The sequence below is a fragment of the Onychostruthus taczanowskii genome, unplaced genomic scaffold, assembly GCF_017590055.1.
Source record: "Onychostruthus taczanowskii isolate IOZ18803 unplaced genomic scaffold, ASM1759005v1 scaffold585, whole genome shotgun sequence".
Classification (NCBI taxonomy): domain Eukaryota; kingdom Metazoa; phylum Chordata; class Aves; order Passeriformes; family Passeridae; genus Onychostruthus; species Onychostruthus taczanowskii.
The window spans coordinates 2,296-12,662 of record NW_024503513.1 but is presented as its reverse complement, the minus strand read 5'-3'; the positions used below and the strand labels follow the sequence as shown (position 1 = coordinate 12,662).

Sequence of the window (10,367 nt, the reverse complement as noted above, 5' to 3'; positions counted from 1 at the left end):
TTGGGGGAATTTTGGGGAAAATTTTGGAAAATTTTGTGAATTTTTTGGGAAATATTTGGGATTTTTTTTTGGGAATTTTGGGGAAAATTTTGGGAAAATTTTGGGAATTTTGGGGAATATTTGGGAATTTTTTTTGGAATTTTGGGGAAAATTTGGGAAAATTTTGGGGATTTTTGGGATTTTTTTGGGTTTTTTGATTTTTTGCGGGAAAATTTTGGGGAATTTTGGAGAATTTTTGGGATTTTTGAGGGGAATTTTTGGGGATTTTTTGGGAATTTTTTGGTGAAATTTCGGGAATTTTTGGGAAATTTTCTGGGGAATTTTGGAGAAAATTTAGGGAATTTTTGGGATTTTTTTGAGGGAATTTTGGGGAAATTTGGGATTTTTGAGGGGAATTTTTGGGGGATTTTGGAGAAATTTTTGGGGTTTTTTTGGGGATGTTGAGGGAAATTTCGGGGGAAAATTGGGGAGGATTTGGGAAAAATTTTGGGGAATTTTTTTGATTTTTTTGAGGGGAATTTTGGAGAAAATTTGGGATTTTTGAGGGAAATTTTTGGGGATTTTTGTGGAATTTTTGGGGGATTTTGGAGAATTTTTGGGGATTTTTTGCGGGAAAATTTTGGGGAATTTTGGAGAATTTTTGGGGAGAATTTTGGAGAAAATTTGGGATTTTTGAGGGGAATTTTTTGGGGATTTTTGTGGCATTTTGGAGAAAATTTGAGAGAAATTTGGGGAACTTCTGGGGAATTTTTGGGATTTTTTTGGGGGTTTTTTTGGGAATTTTGAGGGAAAATTTTGGGGAAAATTGGGGAGAATTTTGGGAAATTTTTGGGGGAAATTTTGGGGAAATTTTGGATTTTTGAGGGGAATTTTTGGGGAATTTTGGGGGGATTTTGGAGAATTTTTTGGGGATTTTTTGGACAATTTTGGGGAAAGTTTGGAGGATTTTTGGGGGGATTTTGAGGGAAATTTTGGGGATTTTTTGGGAATTTTTTTGTGAAATTTTGGAGGAATTTTAGGGAAAATTTGGGGGATTTTTTTGGGAATTTTGAGGGAAATTTTGGGGATTTTGTGGAATTTTTTGGGAATTTTTGGGCGTTTTGGGAGGGAATTTTGGGGATTTTTTGGGCAATTTTTTGGGATTTTTGGGGTTTTTTTGGGGAATTTTTGGTGAATTTTGGGAGAATTTTTGGGGATATTTTTTTAATTTTGGGGAATTTTTGGGGGGAATTTTTTGAGAAATTTTTTGGGCATTTTGGGAGAATTTTTTGGGGAAATTTTTGAGGGAATTTTTTGGAATTTTTGGGGGGAATTTTGGAGAAAATTTGGGATTTTTGAGGGGAATTTTTGGGGATTTTTGTGGAATTTTTGGGGGATTTTGGAGAATTTTTGGGGATTTTTTGGACAATTTTGGGGAAAGTTTGGAGAATTTTTGGGGATATTTTTTGGGTTTTTCGGGGATTTTGAGGGAAATTTTGGGGGAAAATTGGGGAGGATTTGGTGAAAATTTTGGGAAATTTTTGGGTTTTTTGGGGAGAATTTTGGGGAAATTTGGGATTTTTGAGGGGAATTTTTGGGATTTTTTTGGGAATTTTTTTGTGAAATTTTGGAGGAATTTTAGGGAAAATTTGGGGGATTTTGGAGAAAATTTTGGGGATTTTTTGGGAATTTTTTTGTGAAATTTTGGAGGAATTTTAGGGAAAATTGGGGGGATTTTTTTGGGAATTTTGAGGGAAATTTTGGGGATTTTTTGGGAATTTTTTTGTGAAATTTTGGAGGAATTTTAGGGAAAATTGGGGGGATTTTTTTGGGAATTTTGAGGGAAATTTTGGGGATTTTTTGGGGAATTTTGGGGAAATTTTTGAGGGAATTTTTTGGAATTTTTGGGGGGAATTTTTTGAGAAATTTTTTGGGCATTTTGGGAGAATTTTTTGGGGAAATTTTTGAGGGAATTTTTTGGAATTTTTGGGGGGAATTTTGGAGAAAATTTGGGATTTTTGAGGGGAAATTTTGGGGGATTTTTGGGAATTTTGAGGGAAATTTTGGGGATTTTGTGGAATTTTTTGGGATTTTTGTGGGAATTTTTGGGCGTTGTGGGAGGGAATTTTGGGGATTTTTTGGGCAATTTTTTGGGATTTTTGGGGATTTTTGGGGAAATTTTTGAGGGAATTTTTTGGTGAATTTTGGGAGAATTTTTGGGGATTTTTTTTTTTAATTTGGGGATTTTTTTGGGGGAATTTTTTTGGGGAATTTTTGGGGAATTTTGGGAGAATTTTTTTCGGATTTTGGGGAAATTTTTGAGGGGTCCAGACTGGTTTGGACTGGTTTGGACTGGTTTAAACTGGTCTAAACTGGTCTGGACCGGTCCAAAGTGCTCTATACTGGTTTGGACTGGTCTAAACTGGGAATGCTGGGGCTGGGACTGGTCTAAACTGGTCTAAGCTGGTTTGGACTGGTTGTACTGGTCTAAACTGGTTTGGACTGGTCTAAACTGGTCTGAACTGGGAATGCTGGGAATGGGACCGGTCCTAAACTGGTCTGGACTGGTCTGGACTGGTCTAAACTGGTTTAGGCTGGGCTTGACTGGTTTGGAGTGGTCTAAACTGGTCCGAACTGGTTTGAGCTGGGCTGGACTGGTCTAAACTGGGAATGCTGGGAATGGGACTGGTCCTAAACTGGTCTGGACTGGTCTGGACTGGTCTAAACTGATCTGAACTGGTCTAAACTGGTCTGGACTGTTTTAAGCTGGGCTGGACTGGTCTAAACTGGTTTGGACTGGTTTGAGCCGGTCTGGACTGGTTTGGACTGGTCTATACTGGTCCGGACTGGTTTAAACTGGGAATGCTGGGGCTGGGACAGGTCTAAACTGGTTTGGACTGGTCCGGACTGGTTTAGGCTGGGCTGGACTGGTTTGGACTGGTCTAAACTGGGCTGGACTGGTCTGGACTGGGCTAAACTGGTCTAAACTGGTTTAGGCTGGGCTGGACTGGTCTGGACTGGTTTAAACTGGGCTGGACTGGTCTGGACTGGGAATGGTGGAGCTGGGACTGGTTTAAACTGGTCTAAACTGGTTTAAACTGCTTTATACTGGTCTAAACTGGGAATGCTGGAGCTGTACTGGGCTGGACTGGTCTGGACTGGTCTAAACTGGTTTAGGCTGGGCTGGGCTGGGAATGCTGGGGCTGGGACTGGTCCAAACTGGTCCAAACTGGTCTGGACTGGTCTAAACTGGTTTAAGCTGGGCTGGACTGGTCTAAACTGGACTGGACTGGTCTGAACTGGTCTAAACTGGTTTGGACTGGGATGGACTGGTCCGAACTGGTTTGGACTGGTCTAAACTGGTCCGGACTGGGAATGCTGGGGCTGGGACTGGTCCTAAACTGGTCTGGACTGGGCTAAACTGGTTTGGACTGGTTTGAGCTGGTCTGGACTGGTTTAAGCTGGTCTGAACTGGTTTGGACTGGTCTAAACTGGTCCGGACTGGGTTGGACTGGTTTAAACTGGTCTAAACTGGGAATGCTGGGAAGGTTTAGGCTGGGCTGGGCTGGGAATGCTGGGGCTGGGACTGGTCCAAACTGGTCCAAACTGGTCTGGACTGGTCTAAACTGGTTTAAGCTGGGCTGGACTGGTCTAAACTGGACTGGACTGGTCTGAACTGGTCTAAACTGGTTTGGACTGGGATGGACTGGTCCGAACTGGTTTGGACTGGTCTAAACTGGTCCGGACTGGGAATGCTGGGGCTGGGACTGGTCCTAAACTGGTCTGGACTGGTCTAAACTGGTTTGGACTGGTTTGAGCTGGTCTGGACTGGTTTAAGCTGGTCTGAACTGGTTTGGACTGGTCTAAACTGGTCCGGACTGGGCTAAACTGGTTTAAGCTGGGCTTGACTGGTCTGAACTGGTCCGAACTGGGAATGCAGGGGCTGGAACTGGTCTAAACTGGTCTGGACTGGTTTGAGCTGGGCTGGACTGGGCTAAACTGGGAATACTGGGGTTGGGACTGGTCCTAAACTGGTTTGGACTGGTTTGGACTGGGCTGGACTGGGAATGCCCGGTCTAAACTGGTTTAAGCTGGGCTGCACTGGTCCTAAACTGGTCTGGACTGGTTAAAACTGAGCTTAAAGTTCCAAAATTGCCCAAAATCATTAAAATTGATCAAAATTGCCCAAAATCACAAAAATTTGACCCAAAATTTAAGGAACTTACCCCAAATCTTCTCAGGTGAGCTCAGCCCAGGTGAGGCTTTGCTAAAACCGAGTTTAAACCCAAAATCCACAAAATGAGCTTAAAGTGCCAAAATTGATAAAAATTGCCAAAAATCCCCAAAAATTTGACCCAAAATTTCAGAAACTTACCCCCAATCTCCTCAGGTGAGTCTAAACCAGGTGAGGCTTTGTTAAAACCGAGTTTAAACCCAAAATCCCCAAAATTCACCCCAAAACTGAGACAAAAGTTGAAAAAATCACCAAAAAATTACTAAAATTGTCAAAAATTGCCCAAAATCCCAAAAATTTGACCCAAAAATCACAAATTTTACTCCAAATTTCCTCAGGTGAGTCTAAACCAGGTGAGGCTTTGTTAAAACCGAGCTTAAACCCAAAATCCACAAAATTCAACACCAAAACGGAGCTTAAAGTGCCAAAATTGATCAAAATTGCCAAAAATCCCAAAAATTCACCCCAAAACTGAACCTAAAATACTAAAATCAGTCAAAATTGCCCAAAATCCCAAAAATTTGACCCAAAAATCACCAATTTTACCCCAAATTTCCTCAGGTGGGCTCAGCCCAGGTGAGGCTTTGTTAAAACCGAGTTTAAACCCAAAATCCCCAAAATTCACCCCAAAACTGAGCCTAAAGTTACAAAATTGCCCAAAATCACCAAAATTGCCAAAAATTGCCCAAAATCCCAAAAATTTGACCCAAAAAATCACAAAATTTGCCCCAAATCTTCTCAGGTGAGCTCAGCCCAGGTGAGGCTTTGTTAAAACCGAGTTTAAACCCAAAATCCCCAAAATTCAACCCAAAACTGAGCTTAAAGTACCAAAATCAGTCAAAATTGCCCAAAATCCCAAAAATTTGACCCAAAATTCACCAATTTTACCCCAAATCTCCTCAGGTGGACTCAGCCCAGGTGAGGCTTTGTTAAAACCGAGTTTAAACCCAAAATCCACGAAATTCAACCCAAAACTGAGCTTAAAGTACCAAAATCAGTCAAAATTGCAAAATTGCCCAAAATCCCCAAAATTCACCCCAAAACTGAGCTTAAAGTACCAAAATCAGCCAAAAAATCGCCAAAATTGTCAAAAATTGCCCAAAATCCCCAAAAATTCACCCCAAAATTTAAGGAACTTACCCCAAATCGTCTCAGGTGAGTCTAAACCAGGTGAGGCTTTGTTAGAACCGAGTTTAAACCCAAAATCCCCAAAATTCACCCCAAAACTGAGCTTAAAGTGCCAAAGTCAGCCCAAAAAATCGCCAAAATTGTCAAAAATTGCCCAAAATCCCAAAAATTTGACCCAAAATTCACCAATTTTACCCCAAATCTCCTCAGGTGGACTCAGCCCAGGTGAGGCTTTGTTAAAACCGAGTTTAAACCCAAAATCCACAAAATTCAGCCCAAAACTGAGCTTAAAGCTCCAAAATCAGCCAAAATTGCCCAAAATCCCCCAAATTTACCCCAAAATTTAAGGAACTTACCCCAAATCTCCTCAGGTGAGCTCAGCCCAGGTGAGGCTTTGTTAAAACCGAGCTTAAACCCAAAATCCCCAAAATTCACCCCAAAACTGAGCCTAAAGCTCCAAAATCAGCCCCAAAATTGCCAAAATTGCCAAAAATTGCCCAAAATCCCAAAAATTCACCCCAAAACTGAGCCTAAAGCTCTAAAATCAGCCCCAAAATTGCCAAAATTGCCGAAAATTGCCCAAAATCCCAAAAATTCCCCCCAAAATTTAAGGAACTTACCCCAAATCTCCTCAGGTGGACTCAGCCCAGGTGAGGCTTTGTTAAAACTGAGTTTAAACCCAAAATCCCCAAAATTCCCCCCAAAACTGAGCCTAAAGCTCTAAAATCAGCCCCAAAATTGCCAAAATTGCCGAAAATTGCCCAAAATCCCAAAAATTCCCCCCAAAATTTAAGGAACTTACCCCAAATCTCCTCAGGTGGACTCAGCCCAGGTGAGGCTTTGTTAAAACCGAGTTTAAACCCAAAATCCCCAAAATTCAACCCAAAACTGAGCTTAAAGTTCCAAAATCAGCCAAAATTGGTAAAATTGCCCAAAATCCCAAAAATTTGACCCAAAAATCACAAATTTTACCCCAAATCTCCTCAGGTGAAGTCAGAGCTGGTGAGGCTTTGTTAAAACCGAGTTTAAACCCAAAATCCCCAAAATTCAACCCAAAACTGAGCCCAGGGATGAGAAAATTAAAAAAAAACCCAAAAAAATCGCCCCAAAATTGCCCAAAATCGCCCAAATTTGCCCCAAATCTCACCTAGGGGGAGTGGGTGTGGCCTGGTGACGTCATGTTGAGGCTTTGTTAAAACCGAGTTTAAACCCAAAATCCCCAAAATTCAACCCAAAACTGAGCCCAGGGATGAGAAAATTAAAAAAAAACCCAAAAAAATCGCCCCAAAATTGCCCAAATTTGCCCCAAATCTCACCTAAGGGGGAGTGGGCGTGGCTTGATGACGTCATGGGTGACGTCACTCCCAGACAGGGCGGGGCCAATGGGAAACCGCCGGTTCCTTCTTTGTTGTTTTTTTGTGGTTTTTTGGGGGTTTCGGTTCTCACGGGGGGCGGGGCTGGGGATATGCTAATGAGGTGGGGTCGCTGAGGGGTTAGCCACGCCCACCGCGGGGTTTTCCCGCCATTTTCCGCCATCTTGGATTCCAGTTTTTGGATTTTTTCCAAATTTTTTGGGGGTTTTTTTGGTGGTTTTTTCCCAGATGTGGGCGTGGCCTATTTATGCTAATTAGGGGTTATTTCCACGCCCACTCCCCTCAGGAATTTCCCGCCATTTTTTTCACGGGGGTTGTCGGCCATCTTGGATCAGATTTCGGCCATTTTGGAGGCGGTGTCGGCCATTTTGAATGGGATTTTCCGCCATTTTGGGTCCATTTCCGCCATCTTGGATCCGCCATCTTGGACCCAAGGTCGGCCATCTTGAATCCGCCATTTTGGATCCAATTTCGGCCATCTTGGATCCGTTTTCGACCATTTGGGATCGGCCATTTTGGATCCAATGTCGGCCATTTTGGATCCGCCATATTGGATCCAGTGTCGGCCATTTTGAATCAGATTTTTTGGCCATCTTGAATCAAATTTTAGGGCAAAATTTGGGCATTTTTTGGGTGCCTTCCCTCCATTTTTTCCCCCGGTGTGGGCGTGGCCTAACCATGCAAATCAACCTCAGACCCCGCCCACTCCCCCAGCCTTTTCCTGCTGCTTTCCAGTGCAGTTTTCGGCCATCTTGGATCCATTTTCGGCCATCTTGGATCCGCCATTTTGGCTCCAATTTCGGCCACCTTGGATCCCCCATTTTGGCTTCAATTTTTTGGCCATTTTGGCTCCAATTTCTTTTATTTTGGGTACGATGTCAGCCATCTTGGATCGGCCATCTTGGCTCCAATTTCGGCCACTTTGGCTCCAATTTCTGCCATTTTGGATCCCATTTCGGCCATCTTGGATCAGATTTTCAGCCATCTTGGATCCATTTTCAGCCATCTTGGATCCAAATTGGGACCTTTTGGCTCCGATGTCGGCCATCTTGAATCGGCCATCTTGTCTCCGATTTCGGCCATCTTGGATCAGATTTTCGGCCATCTTGGATCCATTTTCAGCCATCTTGGATCCAAATTGGGACCTTTTGGCTCCGATGTCGGCCATCTTGAATCGGCCATCTTGTCTCCGATTTCGGCCATCTTGGATCAGATTTTCGGCCATCTTGGACCGAATTTTAAGGCAAAATTTGGGGTTTTTTTGGCTGTTTCTCCTCCGTTTTCGAGCGGGATTTTTTCCCCTTGGAGTGGGCGTGGCCTAACCATGCAAATCCCCCCTCCGCAGACCCCGCCCGCTCCCCCAGCGTCTTCCCGCTCCTCTCCTGCGGCGACCGCGAGGGCCAGGTGAGCTTCGGCTGCCTGGCCGACGGCTTCTTCCCGCAGCCGGCCCAGATCACCTGGGTGGGCGTGGCCTCGGGCGCCGCCCGGAACTTTCCGGAAGTCCAGACGGGCGTCGGCCGCTTCGGGCGGAGCTCCCAGGTGACGCTGAGCGCCGAGGAGGCCAAGAAGGGGAACTTCCGGTGCCAGGTGGAGCAAGGGGGGAAGAACGTGGAGCTGGAGATCCCGGATGGTGAGGACACACCTGGGGAAATTTTGGGATGAATTTTGGGAATCCGGGATGGATTTTTGGGAATCTGGGATGGAATTTTGGGGACACCTGGATGGATTTTGGGAATCCGGGATGGATTTTTGGGACACCTGGATGGATTTTGGGGACACCTGGAGGAGTTTTGGGGACACCTGGGTGGATTTTGGGGACACCTGGAGGAGTTTTGGGAATCCAGGATGGATTTTGGGACACCTGGAGGAGTTTTGGGGATCCAGGATGGATTTTTGGGAATCTGGGATGGAATTTTGGGACACCTGGATGAATTTTTGGGATACCTGGATGAATTTTGGGAATCCGGGATGGAATTTTGGGACACCTGGATGAATTGTGGGGACACCTGGGGACACCTGGATGGGATTTTTTGGGCCCAATTTGGTGAATTTTGGGGTCACCTGGACGGGATTTTTGACTCACCTGGACGGGATTTTTTGGGTCCATTCCAGTGAAATTTTTGGGTTACCTGGAAGGGATTTTTGGGCCCCTTTTAGTGAATTTTCAGGCTCACCTGGACGGGATTTTTTGGGCCAAATTTAATGAACTTTGGGCTCACCAGGACAGGATTTTTTGGGTCAATTCCAGTGAATTTTTGGGTCCATTTTAGTGAATTTTTGGGTCCATTCTGGCGAATTTCGGGCTCACCTGGATGGGATTTTTGACTCACCTGGACGGGATTTTTTGGGTCCATTTCAGTGAATTTTGGGCTCACCTGGGGGGATTTTTTGGCTCCACCTTGGTGAATTATTGGGCTCAATTTGGTGAATTTTTGGGCCCATTTTAGTGAATTTTTGACTCACCTGGACGGGATTTTTTGGGTCCATTCCAGTGAATTTTTGGGTCCATTCCAGTGAATTTTTGGGTCAATTAATTCCAGTGAATTTTTGGGCCCCTTCCAGTGAATTTTTGGGCTCACCTGGACGGGATTTTTTGGGTCCATTTCAGTGAATTTTTTGGGTTAATTCCAGTGAATTTTTGGGTCCATTCCAGTGAATTTTTGGGTCCATTCCGGCGAATTTCGGGCTCACCTGCACGGGATTTTTTGGCTCCACTTTGGTGAATTTTTGGGGTCACCTGGACAGGATTTTTTGGGTCCATTCCAGTGAATTTTTGGGTCCATTTCAGTGAATTTTTGGGTCACCTGGGTGGAATTTTTGTGGGTCAATTTCAGCGAATTTTGGGCTCACCTGGACGGGATTTTTAACTCACCTGGACGGGATTTTTAACTCACCTGGATGGGATTTTTTGGGTCCATTCCAGTGAATTTTTGGGCTCACCTGGACGGGACTTTTTGGGCCAAATTTAATGAACTTTGGGCTCACCTGGACGGGATTTTTTGGGTCCATTCTAGTGAATTTTTGGGTCCATTCCAGTGAATTTTTGGGACCATTCCAGTGAATTTTTGGGTCCATTTTGGCGCATTTCGGGCCTCACCTGGACGGGATTTTTTGGGTCAATTCCAGTGAATTTTTGGGTCCATTCCAGTGAATTTTTGGGTCCATTTTGGCGCATTTCGGGCCTCACCTGGACAGGATTTTTTGGGTCCATTTCAGTGAATTTTTGGGTCCATTTTGGTGAATTTTTGGCTCCATTTTGGCGAATTTCGGGCCTCACCTGTCCCCACCTGTCCCCACAGCCTGCCCTGACCACGCCCCCCCCGAGCTCTCGGTGTCCCTCCTGAGCGACCCCAACCAATCAGAGCCCGAGGTCCTTGGGGGGGGCTCCGCCGGGGCCCGCCTCACCTGGTTGGTCAACGGTGACGTCACCGAGATGGGGGAGGAGCCAAGCAGCTGCCAGGAGGGCGGGGCCGGCCAGGTGACGCTGAGCGGGCGGGCCAACGTCAGCCGGGAATTGTGGGAGCTGGGCGCCACCTTCACCTGCCGGGTGAGCCCCGCCCACCTGGCCACGCCCCTGCAGGCCAACATCAGCACCTTCTGCAAATGTGAGTGCGGGTTTTGGGGGGATTCGGGGGGGATTTGGGGGGATTTTG

General features: G+C 45.1%; 1 gene segment (V, D, J or C); it reads left to right on the top strand.

The window, feature by feature from the left end:
- Nucleotides 1–7,871: 7,871 nt before the first annotated feature.
- LOC121343232 overlaps nt 7,872–10,367 on the top strand; it is a gene marked incomplete at its 3' end in the record, with an annotated part of 4,756 nt that continues 2,260 nt past the window's right edge. The window contains 2 exon segments of the C gene segment in view: nt 7,872–7,899; nt 8,060–8,344. Coding sequence covers nt 7,872–7,899; nt 8,060–8,344 — 313 coding nt within the window.